General features: G+C 37.8%; 1 protein-coding gene across 6 annotated transcripts in view; it reads left to right on the forward strand.

Annotated features, from left to right (window-relative positions):
• The window catches only part of BDP1 (BDP1 general transcription factor IIIB subunit), a 66,264-nt gene that overhangs the window by 32,462 nt on the left and 18,715 nt on the right, over positions 1 to 15,087 (forward strand). For 5 of the 6 annotated variants that reach the window (XR_013542227.1, XM_072992621.2, XM_072992623.2 and 2 more), the window contains 13 exons: positions 429 to 586; positions 1,913 to 2,126; positions 2,383 to 2,507; positions 2,919 to 3,132; positions 4,626 to 4,834; positions 5,324 to 5,546; positions 6,897 to 7,102; positions 7,355 to 7,736; positions 9,244 to 9,351; positions 10,221 to 10,254; positions 10,866 to 10,949; positions 12,391 to 12,703; positions 13,707 to 13,870. Coding sequence is in view for 5 of the 6 variants with exons in the window: in XM_072992621.2 (XP_072848722.2) it covers positions 429 to 586; positions 1,913 to 2,126; positions 2,383 to 2,507; positions 2,919 to 3,132; positions 4,626 to 4,834; positions 5,324 to 5,546; positions 6,897 to 7,102; positions 7,355 to 7,736; positions 9,244 to 9,351; positions 10,221 to 10,254; positions 10,866 to 10,949; positions 12,391 to 12,703; positions 13,707 to 13,870 (2,434 nt within the window). In the remaining variant the exon portion in view is untranslated. The remainder of the gene's footprint in view (positions 1 to 428; positions 587 to 1,912; positions 2,127 to 2,382; positions 2,508 to 2,918; positions 3,133 to 4,625; positions 4,835 to 5,323; positions 5,547 to 6,896; positions 7,103 to 7,354; positions 7,737 to 9,243; positions 9,352 to 10,220; positions 10,255 to 10,865; positions 10,950 to 12,390; positions 12,704 to 13,706; positions 13,871 to 15,087) is intronic. The other variant, XM_072992622.2, reaches the window with a different exon arrangement.

Here is a 15,087-nt window from a genome sequence, read left to right on the forward strand (position 1 = left end):
AGGAAGTTCAGGCTTTAAGAAGAGCAGAAATCAAAATCAGTCTGCAAAAAAGTGTGTGAATGATAGTTGTGAGAGCTTATAGTATTTTTTGTATGTTTTTACAATTACCCTTGTATTTAGGGGCAGGATTATAGTGAATTCTTTATATAAATTACAGAACTAAAACAGACATCTGTCAAATGCTAATGAAACAATTCAGTTAGTTTACTGCCACTCATTTTGTGTCACAATGTTGAAAGCTGAATATTATTTTGCATGGCAAAAGAACAAGATTTTGGTAGCTCTTTCTGATCATTGAGATTCTACTACTTGGATTTCCTGCATTATTTTTTCCTCTTGTTTGTTATATCTGACTCACAGATGTTTTGCACGTTGAAAATTTCCATTTGTATTTAAGCAAATATTTGAACATTTTGATTATATTCTAGGAGGAAGCAAACTGCAGAATTGTGCCCTCTATGGATAATCAAGAGGCTGTTACAACAAGTAAACTCCTTCTATCTCCTCCAAATTCTTTAGAATGTAAGAACAGTGAACAAAATGAAGTGCCAGTATCCTCAGATATCCAGAAAAATATTTCATTTGGGTAAGGATCTGCTTACTTTTATTGGAGGAAGAGAATGTCTTATATTTTTACAAGTACTCTAAAAAATTGAAGGGAAATCAGTTGCCTTACAGTCAATTAATGATTGTTGCAGTTCACTGGTTTGTACAGTGGTGCCTCGCATTATGACATTAATTCATTCCAGCGAAATCGCTGTAGAACTAAAACGTCGTAATGCGACAATGAAAAGCCCATTGAAACGCATTGAAATCCTTTCAGTGCGTTCCAATGGGTTGGAAACTCACCGTCCAGTGAAGATCCTCCATAAGGCGGCCATTTTCGGTAGCTGTCTTTCGAGGAATCCGTCCCAGAAAACAGCGGGGAGCCATTTTATTTACCCCGTGGCCATTTTGAAACCGCCGATCAACTGTCCAAAAATCGTCGTTTTGTGAAGAATTGGTTCCCGAAGCAGGGAACCGATCATTGCAAAGAGAAAAACCCCTATTCAGACCATCATTTTGTGATCGCAATTGCGATAGCAAAAAGATTGTTGTAATGCAGTTTTGTCGTAATGCGGGGCAATCGTAAAGCGAGGCACCACTGTAATTTATTGGAACTGGAATGCAGTTAAAAACATAATTGAAAAGTAAGCTTTTAGTGATGAAATGATTGCTGTTTGATTGCCTGGTTTCAGAACTATGTGAACTTAGTTGGATAACAACAAGTTATCTTCTCCGCTCTGGTTGGCTGGCCTGATAAGGGTGGGCCAAGTACCTGTGAAAGAGAGAGAAAAACTTCACCACTATCCCTGTATGAGTGGGGATGGAACCCCATGATTGGTCGCTTTTCATGTATCGGAATGGTAGGCTTGCCAATTTCCAGAGTTTTTCTGTTTTCTTGTCTGACTTCCTTTCTCGCAGTGCTGTATCAAATGCCAGGGCTTTCTGACATTCTAGAGGAGTTCTTCATAGGTTTGCAAGAGCTATCTTAGTATATATACATGGAACAGAACATATAGTTCTATTTCTACAAGTTATAATTGACTGATAAATCTTTAAAGGAATCATGAATGTTTAATTTAGGAATATGTAAGCAATGTAACACGTAAGTAAATTCTGTAATGAACACAGGATGAGTATTTATGGGTTATTTTTAGGCCCTCCCAAGATCAAATGTTAAAAGGAGCAAAACCAATGAAACCTAATAAGAAAAGTACCCCTTTTTCTGTTTAGGGGTACATAATAGTAAACATATGGATTATCTGTTACAATGATACATAGCTTGTGGGTTTAGGAGATGAAGTGTCTGAAGTATAGAAGTAATTTAATTGCAGTACTGTACAACCTTTTTCCTCCCTTGTTCCTCCAGTGAAGAGAATTCACAAGGAGTAAGCAAACAGAGTGTTGTTCGACCACCACTGTTGCTCAGAAGCAGATTCCAGAAACCCAGACCCAATATAGGAAGGGCAGTTGGGAGAAAAGAGGTTCAATCTGTTGAAGGAAATGAAGCAACAGGAGCAGTTACTGCAGGAGAGAAATCGGAGATACAAAAACCTGAACCCTTTGGAACTCTTGCTATAGTCGTAAGTTCCAGAAAAATCCAGACTGGATTGTGTGTTGACTAGTTAAGCAGGAACAGATTTAGAATTTGAATGATTCTTGTTTCTGTGTTTTCACAAATATAGTATCAAACTGAGTTTATTATTGCTAATTGTTTCCTCAATGTGATGTTATTGCTTAGAATATTAGTTGGGGGGGGGGTCATACAGTCCTGTTTCTCTATTAGTCTTTCTATCACCCTGTATATTTATTTTAAATGTTTTTATGTCACCTTTCTAGGCAAAACCTCCCCAAATCTTACTTGCTGAAGCTTTAGAGAACAAATCTGCAGATAATGAGAAGAAAATTCCAGAAGATTCCCAAGTGCCCAGTACCTCTCCCAGTATTTCAGATCAATGTCTCAGGTATAGTCTGAAAACATGATATTTCCCCCCTAAATTATCTTATATGCACATACACTAGGGTCGTTCCCAAACACATTCTTAAGAATGTAGTACTCTGCTTCTCTCACAATTTGGTGTTGAGCACTCACAAAATGTGGGTCTTTGTAGGGTTCTTCCCTCTCCTTTCATATTTTTTTGCCTCTTTAAAGGGGAGTAGAAAGGAAATGAAACCTCCTTTGGACATTGAAAATAAACAAGGGTGAGCAGGGCCACCCCATGGTCGTCCCACACCCAGTGTTTTCAGATAGTCTATGTGTGTCATCTTTTGGCAGCTGGCATGGACCTTCTGGATGAGTGCTATATGAATATACAAATAGCTGCTTCAGACATGTGTTGACTCCCTTCTGTAACATATTGTCCTTTGTGTAACAGAGAAAAACCCATTCTCCAAGAGGGTAAACTATCTGTTATCAAGCCAGCTCAGTTGGTGAGAGGGCGATTCCAGAGAGCCAGGCCCAGCCTTGGAAGGATTCCTGGCAAAAAGGAAGAAACTGTGCCAGAAAACATTAATGCTTCAGCTGAGAAAGAAGTAGGAAAACAGAGTGTGGAGATCTTCAAGAGAGGTGATTTGGACCCACCTTCAAAGGTTAGCCATTTGACATAGTTTATTTATTTATTTTTAGATGCTTATAAACACTGACTGCTTCAACAGAAAAAGTACTTACGGCATGCCAGATACATCTAGTTTCTTGTGCACCTTTTTAGTGTGTGTGAATGTGAGTGAGTCTTCCCTGGGAAGCTCTGCTTCAAGCATGGAAGCTCTATCAGTTTTTCCTTACTTTAGCCACTCAGCTGATATTTATCAGAGATGAACTGGAAGGTGCCTCTATATCTTCCAAAGCTATTGACCTATTTATCCCCTTCCTGGAGAAGTATGCTTCTTTTGAACAAGTGAATTGTAGAGCATAATAGACATGTCAGAGTTATTTATTTATTTATTTATTTATTGGATTTCTATCCAGCCCATCTAGACCAAAGGTCTACTCTACCACTTTGTCTGTCCTCTAAATGTGCATTGTGTTGTTTCCAGAAACATAATAGTAGAAATCAGCCAATTATACCATATTGTCGTTCAGCAAGAAGTAAATGAGGCCTCCTTGTTCATAGAGTGACATGCTTGCCCTTTTGTTTCATTCTCTGGCTTTTCAACAAGAAGTAGTTTGGAGGCTTTCATGTCTGCTCTTGATTAAGTGCAACATATTGTGTCATCTGAATCTGAAACAGTACTTAATCTCAACTGTAGTTTGTTCTAAACAAACCAGCTTTGTAAACTACGATTTGAAGCTGGCTTGTCTGAAATTAACTGTAGTTAAGACTAACCATGGTTTCAGGTGTACATGAAAGAACAAGCTATTCTTATATTAAACTGAATCCAAGAAAACTTTTCCCAGTTATGCCAAAGGATGGGGAACCATGTGTGCCTGGACAGAGGCTAGACTTGTTCATGTCTCACTAACCTTCAGCTTGATTTCCCTTATGCGGTCAACAAAATGTTTTTCATACATTCTATTGCTAAGTATTTAGAATTTCTCCTCCATAAATATTCATTTTACATTTATTTATTCATTTATACTGTATTTTATTGTATTTATACAATACATTTCCCTCATAAATAGCTTTTGTTAATCAACAATAGATTGTCTTATATGGCTAGAATATTGGTGCTAATATGATTATGTAGAGCAAGCACATGAGGAAAGTGAGCTGTTTTCTGGGCTGTTTCTTGTGCACCCAACCATTGACTGGCTATGTAATCATTCTTGGGACTGGGAGCCCAGAAAAGGTAATGACTGGTTGTGTGAATGCCATAAAAAACTCAGTACGATTTTGGGCTACGAAATGTATTATTGAATAAAGGTTGTGTGAATTAGAAAGGCTAGACTTTCTGGCTTAGTTTATTACCAGTCATCATTTAATAACCTTGCACAGGACTTGAACAGAAAATCCTGAACTGTTGAGTATCTTTAGATTGTACAGGGAAATTCTGGTGCAGATTAATTTCTGAATCATAATCTGGATGAATCCTTTAGGGCTATGTCTGTTAAATAAATTCACAAAAAACATGTTCTAACTGTAAAGGAAGAAGTCATTGTTCAAGCATCGCTGGATAATGTGGAGAAAAAAGATGGCTCAGAATCCAATGAAGGCACGTTACCAAAAATATGCATTGATCAGAAGAAACTTTCTTCATCTGAGAACTCACAGGGATGTGTACTTCTTATACATGAAGAAGAGGAATATGCATCTAACAATGATGATGAAGGAAAACATCTGGATATTCCTGAAAGGTACAGCATTTCTCAGTAAAGAAATGAAATTGCGCCCTAAGAACCTAATGAGGATGAGGATCACAATGTAATCTTAGAACTGCAAAGCTGGAAGGGACTCTTTGGATCATCAAGTCCAGCCCCTCTCAAGGAGGCCCAGTGGGGAATCCAACTCCAAACTTTTGGCTCCACAACCATATTATTTGTGGCAGCTATATAAACTGTCCAGCAGTTTCATCTCTTTTGCCTTCTATAAGTAGCCACTGATCTTCAGCACCAGCAGTAAAGAACTATGTTTGAGAAAGAGAGGATTAATCTGTTTTTGTATTTGTCTCATGGGTTTATGTGAGTAAGCCTTAAATAGTTCAAATTGGTTCTGGTTTTCTGATTTTCAAAGGAAAAATATTACTGGCATATAAGCAAACAAATCTAGATTTGCATAAAAGGATGTTTCCAGCAATACTTTAAAAACTGGTATGATATTGTTTGTTTCTCTTTCTGTTTGATTAGTGACATTTCTGCTACTAAAGAAATAAGTCAGCTGAAAAGTACCAAGCCTGTCGAGCCCACAAGGAGTCATTTTCAGAAGCCAAAGCCAAATGTAACCCCAACATCTAAAAAGAATGAAGCTGTTTCTTCAGAAGATATCAGCACACAAAGCATGGCTGGAAAAGATACAGAAAAAGATGCAACTCCATGTAGCAGTGCATCTGGAAATATGTCTCCATTAATTGTAAGTGCTAACTAGTTATTCAAAACAATTTGTATTTGTAACTGTGGTCATTGATTATTTTTACTATAAGTACATTTTGTTATGTTTCATGTAATTTGGTTTGATACAAGTTATCAGATATCAGTCTTCAGTTGCCTTTTCTGTTTAATTAATGGTATTATATCTTTTGTTATTTTATCATTTTAATTTTTGTATGCTCTGTTTAATCATATAAACCTCCTGGAGTAGTGTTTCACTAAGTTGTGTGATTTATAAGCTCTACAAACAAACAAACTTTTGTTTGACTACTTTATCGTTGCTGGATTTGCGGAAGCAGATTAGGTAGCTAAAGTTGTGTACATTCAACCCATATGAATTATCATGTGAGATAATTTAAAAGAAATGAGACTTCTAAGATAATGTGTACAGTACAGGCCAACACTTGGTTGCAATAAAGTCCTATCAAGAGTGAAATCGCTAAGAGTGTTTCACTTTTCCATTAACACCTCCCATTAGTACACTGAACACTGTTTCAAAGGTCTAACATTGTTTGGGAAGTACATAAAATTGCAATAGAAAAAAGGAAGCAGGATGTTTTGGAGTTTGTTTTTTTGTTGAATCTGTTCTTTAAATTTCTTAAATATGACTTTTATAAAAATATTAAAAACCATTAAACAGTGCTTTATCTATCGTAATATAGAGGTATGAACCTCAGTCTAGTTGATGAGTCAATGCATATCTGAGTTCTGTAGGTCCATTTTAATTGGGATAAGCAGTTGGAGGTAGGCCATGCTGCTTTGGTTATATTTAACAGTTTGTGGTTTTCTCTTTCTTCTTCTTCTTCTTTCTTTCCGGCAAAAATGTCATAAAGTGGTAGCTGCATAGTTTTCTTCTCTGGGCCTAGCATGGCTCTGATTTTTCAAATTGCCTGTGATCTATTTTTAGTAAATTAGGCATGGACTGTAGTTGCGTATCAAGGAGTGTTGTATCTGGTGGAAAGGTATAATATATAACCATAACAAATAAGTACATGAGTACAAACAGAGCAGACTTCGGTCTTGATGGGCAGGGTATTGAATGAATGAATGAATGAATGAACAAAGGCAATACATAAGTACAAACAAAGACAGAGCTGCCTTTTTTCGATAATAAACAGAGCCGTTGAATGCCTGGTGTAGAAAGAGAGGGGTATATATGTAACATACAATTTCAAAAATAGAGCAAAATTCAGTGTATAGGTTTGTGTTTAAAAATTTTGGTTTTCTGTTTTTGTTTAAGGCTGGGTTGGAGAGAAAGGATCTCAAATTGTTTAAGAAGAACACTGAAAATGTAAACGTGTTTTAACTTAACATACTTTTTCGTTCTTTCCAGGATATTTCTCAGAATTCTGTGGAAACTGCATCAATTGCTAAATCTTTGAAACAGAAGGCATGTGCAGACAGCATGGAAGCAGTATCTGTGAAAAGAAGCAGGCACTCTGGGAGACCTGACTTTTCAGAGCAGTCCTCAGAGAATGAAAGTGAAATCCAGAAAGAAATCTCTAAACCCCTGTCTGTCCAAGAAAGAAGACTGAAAGGGTAAAAATGTACCTTGAGTGTTTTCTTTTTCCTGGAAAGTCAGGATATAAATATCTGTTTGAGTACATCAGACTACAATATTTCAAGGTCTATACTGTTATGTAAATTAAATGCAGGCTTCTAACGGCATATGTCATCAAAAGCTGTGTAGTTTTTGGAAGTTATTTTGGCATCTCTTTCCTCATACAGGAAATATAATTAAATATTTCCAAGGTTTAATCATATTTTATCAAAATATATTTTATTTTGTAGAAAGCAGCCAGAAAGAACACAGAAACAAAAGAAAAACTCTGGCGATTCAAAGATGTTTTGTGCTTCGGAGTGTGAGAGCGACCTGAGCAGAAAAGGAAAACACTACCAAAAGAGTAAAGCAAATGTTAGCAGAGGCAAAAGCTTAAAACCAGCTCTTCGCAAGAAGCCCAGAAAAGAATATGGAAGTGCCAAAGTTAGCTTGGTAACTCTTAGGGCTTCTTCTCAGGAAGAAGATGACGATGACGATGGTGATGACTTTGAGCCAGATTATGAGGTTGAATGCTTTTCACCCGAGGAAGTAAACAAAGCTCCAGTGTTTGTCCCAAAAGGACTTCGGTCTCCAAACCCAGTTCCTGTTCAGATTGAAGAAACTATGGAAGAGGTACAACAGAAATGGCTGCATTTATATGCCTTTTCAGTGTGTGTTTCTGATTATTCTTAGAAAAGATGTACAACAGCCTTCAAGCCTAAATTAGCATCAGTAGCCCCCCTGCCTTCCCATTTATTTTTTATTTTATTTATTTAAAATATTTTTACTCCACCTTTCTGCTTTAAAAGGATCCAGTATGTCTTACATCATTAAAAGGCAATGTATAAATCTAAAAACAGTAAGTACACAAATACTAAAAAGGATCAAACAAACAACACACTAAAAACACTAAAAGAAAGCAACACCAAAAACACATTCAAAGCAGTAAGGCACAACACTTCATTTGTAAACCTCACTCAGGCAGACAGTCACTGAGGAAAAGCTTGTCTGTAGAGAAAGGACTTTGCCTGATTGTGGAAGGACAGCAAGGACAGGGCTAGCTTGGCCTCCTTTGGGAGGAAGTTCCAAAGTCGGGGAGCAGGAACAGACAAGGCCCTTTCCCACCAAACACACTGGTAAAGGTGGTGGGACTGAGAAAAAGGCCTGATGATCTTAGCATCCAAATAGGGTCATAAAGGAAGACACAATCCAAGCTGTTTAGCTGTTTGAACCAGCACTCTGAATTGTGCCTGGAAATCGGCAACCAGTGGAGCTGCTGTAACAGAGGGATTATGTGATCCCTGGTTATCAGTCCCAGTTAGCAATCTGGCTGCCATGTTTTGAAACTGGTGAAGTTTCTGGACACTTTCAGGAGGAAGTTCCATGCAGATCATGTTAAAGAAATCCAGCCAGGATGTAACTAAGGGAGCTGATAGGGTTCATAATATGTGCGAATAATGGAAAAACCCAGCTCCCTTTGAGGATCAAAACTACCTGTTTTACATATTCTTGTATGCTTCATTTTTAACAATTCACATGTAATTGCATTCCTTGGCATATTTACTGAGAAGTAGATCCAAGGGACGTGGTGGCGCTGCGGGCTAAACCGCAGAAGCCTGTGCTGCAGGGTCAGAAGACCAGCAGTCGTAAGATCGAATCCACGCGACGGAGTGAGCTCCCGTCGCTTGTCCCAGCTCCCGCCAGCCTAGCGGTTCGAAAGCATGCAAATGCAAGTAGATAAATAGGGACCACCTCGGTGGGAAGGTAACAGCGTTCCGTGTCTAAGTCGCACTGGCCATGTGACCACGGAAGATTGTCTTCGGACAAAAACGCTGGCTCTATGGCTTGGAAACGGGGATGAGCCGAACACGACTGGACAAAAATTGTCAAGGGGAACCTTTACCTTTACCTTAGATCCAATTTTTACATAAATATCTTTGGGAGAGAGTTGTATTTTGAGAACTGTGAAATATTTGGCACTTGTCGATCATTTTTGAAATTTATGGGTTTCATGTATGCTAAGGCTGCAGAAGGGAATTGCAGTATACAGATGGAATCATTTAGGTTTTGGGTAACGTATTTTGCTTTTGGGGAATAACAAAACTGAGCTATCATGCTTTTCTCCATTCTTTCCTGATAGCTTGAGATATATGAGAATGTTGCAGATGAATCATGTCTGCCCCATGAGCTGCATGTAGATGCTCAACCCATGGTACAGGAAGTTAACCAATTATACTCCTCGCAGGTTGTAAGTATTTTTTTATTTTCTTGTTTGTTTGTTTCTCTCTCGTTTGAATATAAGTTGGCCTAAAGTAGTCAAAGTGAACTGTTGAATGCTTGAAATGTTGAGAGTAAGAAGCAAAAAGCAAAGTGTACTGTTTATGATACCAAACCATAGTGCTTAAGGCATTTACAGGGTGATTTACAATTTAATTATGCAGGCTATACATTGACACACACACACACACCCCGCTGGGTGCTGAATTTACCACGGGTGCTAGTGAAAACCAAATCCTCCCACTCTTGTTTTCCTAGATTTGCTGTAAAGGGATGTCAACTTAAGTTTAGATGTTTGTTATTGTCCACTACATCTTTATCTAGAATTAAGGAGGGCGGGGGGGGGAAGTAAATATTTGTGGGGTGGTTGTCAGATTATCCTCATTAAAGCAGTCTTTGAACACACATTTGCTAGGAATGTTGACGATTTTATTGAATCTCTTGTCCTTTCCTTGTTACTATATACTTTGGTACAATAAAATCTATAGAATTATTTAAAAATTAAAAAAAATGTTATGGCACCTCAAAAACTATTATATTTTACTGTGAACATTTGTGGACAAGTTTGCTTCTTCAGAGCTCAAGACAGTAGACTTGTCTATGAAAATGCACATGAAAATATAGCATTTAGTCTTTAAGGTGCAATGTTTTTGTCTTTATCTTTTTTTATTTTGTTTTTGACCTGATATGCTAGCACAGGCTAACATGACTACCTCTTCTAAAACTGGAATTATTGATTCTGAAGTTAGGCACAATATTGCCTACGTAACTTGTGAAATTTAATTTGCAGAATTACAGTCAGGAAATTAAGTAATTGACTTGAATTTCTTTATTCCCAAGGTTTTTGTACAAGAAGAACAGAAACCGGAAACAGGTAAATAGTCTAGAGTCTCCATACTGAACTAGTGAAGCATCAATAAGGGCATGTTTGTGAATTTTAATATTACTGGGAGTAAAATAAAAGAGGTCTTCCCTAATCTCTTAATTTACCAAAATAAAAAAACCACCAAGGCCTAAAGTCATAGACACTTTTACCTTGGAATAAGTACAATTAAAGACAATGCCCAAGATCCAGTAGGCATGTCTAGTTGCTGACAGAACTGCTGGCATCAGCAGAAATATGAGTGTTTGATTCCTTGGCCTGCAGGGCCCACCCCCGGTATGACTTAAAGACCTTTTCCAGAGATCTGGGAAGCTCTAGAGGCAGTTTTTGCATGCCATGGAGGACTGCCGAGCTGAAAAGAAGAATGTTCTGTTATGCTAGTAGATTATCAGATTGTTGGATTTTGTTTAATAAGACTAATTTTTGATCTGACATATTGAGAACTGCATTGTAAAAGAAAAATTTGCACATCACTTGGAAGTTTGTGAATGAGAGATGGTGAACTGAAAATTGCCTTTAGTGCAAGCAATTTTGTTTGATTTATTGGTGAAATAAAGTGTACCTGAGTTTGTCTGTAAAACGGCATGTCCACATTTTTTCAGGGATCAATGATGGAAGCACTGAAGCAGCCATGACTTTACTTGCTATGAGAGATCCAGTGTTCCAGTTAAATATTAGCACTCAAGGTATTTTCACAATGGGTTTCACTCGTAAGACATTGAAACTAATGTTGAATGAATAGATCCCTTGTAATGAAACCTAGCATACTAGTCTTTCTCTTCTGCTTTCATCTCTTCTTTCTTACAGCAGTCTGAACAGAACCACTCAAGGTTTATATATCAAAGCCAAATGAAAACAGGAGAGAAATACATGCATTTATTATTTATTATATAAACTTTTACATTTTACATAGGAATGTAAAATTCCTAAAGTTTATGTAGAGCAGTTTTGTAAAACAGCTATACAAAAACAATGCAAGTTTTATGACACAGTAATAAAATACAGAATAAAAGGCAGCAATATCTTATGAGCTATATAAAAACAGTCCCTGGAGATGAAAAATAAATGTAAAAGGTTTGCAAAAATAAAACATTGTTAGCATGACACCAGAAAACAAAATAGGTTCATAGACAGATCTCTCTATGGGAAAAGAGTCCATAAATGGAGTGCCATCCAATAAAAAGGAAAATGAGTAATAAATATTTTTCAAAATAGAGAAGAAAACCGGGCAGGGGATAGAAAAGGTTAAACTAGATGACTATTATCTGCAAGCCTTCCTCAGTTCTGAACCTTTTCAGTAATGAAGGATCAAGTTAGCTCCTAATTGCCCCAAGGAGCAATTGCTTCAAAGTACAGGAAAAGAGATTCCACCTGAATCTCAGGAAGAACTTCCCGACAGTCAGAGCTGGTCGGTAGTGGAATAGGCTGCCTCGAATGGTGGTGGCGTCTTCTCCTTTGGAGGTTTTTAAGCAGAGGCTGGATGGCCATCTGTCGGGAGTGCCAACCATCTGTCAAATGTACTTTGACTTGATTTGACTGCTTTGAATGTGTTTTAGTGTTGCTTTTGTTTACCATTTTTAGTATGGTATTTGTTCAGTCTTTTTTTAGTATTTGCATACTCACTGTTGTTAGCTTTAAATACTGTACTGTATTTTAATGATGTAAGCTGTCTTGGATCATTTTTAAGGAGAAAGGCAAGGTAAAAATGTTTAAAATAAAAGCATTTCCTACATTGAGCAGGGGCCTTGTAGACCCCTCTCCAACTCTATGATTCTGTGAGGTTTGTGTTGAAACCAGTGGGACTTAATTAGGATTAGACTTATTTTTCACAGGTTTCAGTGAAACAAGTTCAATTATACATGAACCTAACCTGTTGTGGACAATATAAAATATATAATTTTCCTTAGGTGGTCCATCTTAGCTCCAGTTGCAGAATGTTATGTTTTAAATCCCATGGATATTTTAGTACAATATACTGTAATGTAATTAAGCGAAATCTAGACAGGATTTCAAATTGTGACCTTGAGCTTCTTGGTCAAGTTCCATAATTTAAATGTGTATATTCCAACAGTCATATGTACAAAATTTAAGGAATACTTTTTCAACTTTTTATTTTTATTAAAAAAGAAAACCCACAGGAACAAACCTACAAAGATGAACTGAATACTTCTGATAACTTGCACAATGAGCACTATGAATCTGAAAGGATAGTCCCTTGTACTGTGTCATGTTCTGCTGCTTCAGAAAATGAACTGGTTCCTTCAGACGTCATGAACAGAACTACTACAGAGGATTGCACCAATGAACCATCTCAAACAAGAAACTGTCTGCAGGAAGATGTTTATGTGCCGCTTCCTCCTCCTTCAGAAAATGAATTGGGTTCTCTGTGTAGTACTGCAGGTTTGGAAGATTGTTCACAGGAAAAAAGCAGAGCCAGCAGGTTTGTGTTACTACCTTACATCATTTTGTTAGGAATCTGACTCATTGTTTTGCCTTGTAAATATTATTACGTTGATGTGATATCTCACAATTGTGTAATTAACTTTCCCAGGTCTTCTCCATTCTAGTTTCATTTTTCTACCACACCCTATCTAAATATAGGTGACAATACAGTAACATTCTGTACCTCTAATGCTCTTCTTTTGTTAGATCTGTGCCTTGAAGCATCAGATATTTGTAGCTTTTCTTTAGGCAGCACAAGACCTGTAAGTCTTAAGGAGAATCACCTTGCAGCACTGTTGAGAGTATTCAGGAGCCTAAATACAGTGGTGCCTCGCAAGACGAGGTTAATGTGTTCTGCAAAAATCGCTGTCAAGCGAAATCGTCATTAAGCAAAATGCGGTTTTCCATAGAAAAGCATTGAAAACTGGATAATCCATTCCAATGGGAACGGATTGTCATCATAAAGAGAAAATCGCCGTAGGAAACATCGTTAAGCGAAACGCGTTTCTCAAGCGAAGACAGCCATCTAACGAAATAGTGACCATTTAAAAACCCGTTTAGCGAATCAAACCCGAGCTGTCAAAACATCGTAAAACGAAAAACAGGGACCTAAAATTTAACCGTCTTGCGAGGCAAGGTCCCTAACATCGTAAAGCGAAAATCGCCCATAGGAAACATTGTTAAACGGAGCGCAAGATCGCTCCAAAAACCTCATCGTAAATCGAATTCATCATTGAATGAAGCAATTGTCTAGCGAGGCACCACTGTACCTCACTTTTCCCCAGCACTACTCATGTTTTAGTTGTACCTGGCAGTTGTAAATCTACCACATAATACTCATTGAGGAAACTATCAGAGGAATTTGTATGTAAATTCTAGCCATCTGCACGAGGTTCCTGCGTTGGTGCTCAAGATGTTTACTACTTTTTTGCCTGATTAAAGTTCACATAGAGTGTTCAGAGCACTGGGAATACTTATTGATATGTTATATTTCTCTGCAGTGACATACCAGTTTCCAAAAGAAAAAAAACACCAAGACTGGAAAGATTCAGATTTCCTAAGCCCAAACCAAATCTTAACAGAGGTCTGGGGTTAAAGCGGAATGCTTCCCAAAGGTCTCTTGGCTTAAGTTCAGAGGAAGAGCTAGTTAATGAAACCAAGAATGGTGAGTTCTTAGTCCTTTACATTTGAAAGAATGGCAGCAAATGATGGGGGATATTTGTCTGTCCATTGGTATCTATCAGTAGAATTAACAGAAAGTGTTCAGGTTTGGAAGAATTGATTGATTAGATTTGTACACTGCCTTTCCATAAAAACGATAGTCCTCAAGGCTGTGTAATGTAGAAAGAAAGAGTATATGGGGTGTGCATGCATGTATTTGTGTTGTTTTTTAATTAAAATTAGACACCATCAAATAACTCCCCCAAATACTGAATAAACAGAAAGAAAGAGGGTTGTGTTGTTGTTGTTTAGTCGTTAAGTCGTGTCGGACTCTTTGTGACCCCATGGACCAGAGCATGCCAGGCCTTCCTGTCTTCCACTGCCTCCCAGAGTTGGGTCAAAACCATCTCGTCCTCGGTCGTCGCCTTCTCCTCTTGCCCTCACACTTTCCCAATATCTGGGTCTTTTCCAGGGAGTCTTCTCTTCTCATGAAATGGCCAAAGAAAGAGGGTAGTGTGGTGTAATGAATAGAATAATGGAATAAGATTCAGGAGACTTGAGTTCAGTTTTTCAGCTGCACTATGGAAGTGTACTAGGGGGTGGAACTGGTAAATCCACTCCATAAATGCCTCAGTTACTGCGAAAACCCTATTAGGGTCACTAATTAGGGTCACTAATAGGGTTTCAGAGTAACTTGACAGTGCATAACAGCAATGAGAAAGAGTAGTCATATGCAGTAAGAAGGGATAAAAACCCAGACAAATCAGATTAAAATATCCTGCAGCAACACATCAGCTGAGATACCCAGACCCTGTTTGAATTAGAATACCCCTATACTGTATAGTCATTACCTAATTGGCTGTTATTAGCACACAGAAAGGAGTGACCAGCCTTCTACTCTCTGTTGTTGGGTTTTTCCCCCAGGAGAGCACAAAATATCTGAGGAAAAGAAACTCCTAAGTTCTACATACTAGCATGACTTCACACTTCACAGATTCTTGCATACATGTACAGTCTGACAGGCAAGCGGGAGTTTCTTCTCTTCAGACATGTTGCTTTCCATGTGAATAAACCAAGGATGGAGAGGGAAGGGGCTTGTCACTACTCTTTAAATATGTTGATAACAACTAAATAACAAATTGGGCTACTTCTTGGCCTGCTAACATTCTATAACGTCACTATTTTATTTTTTTATTTATTCATTGTTCTTATGTGTCATCT

This window comes from Pogona vitticeps, chromosome 2, assembly GCF_051106095.1.
Source record: "Pogona vitticeps strain Pit_001003342236 chromosome 2, PviZW2.1, whole genome shotgun sequence".
Classification (NCBI taxonomy): Eukaryota; Metazoa; Chordata; class Lepidosauria; order Squamata; family Agamidae; genus Pogona; species Pogona vitticeps.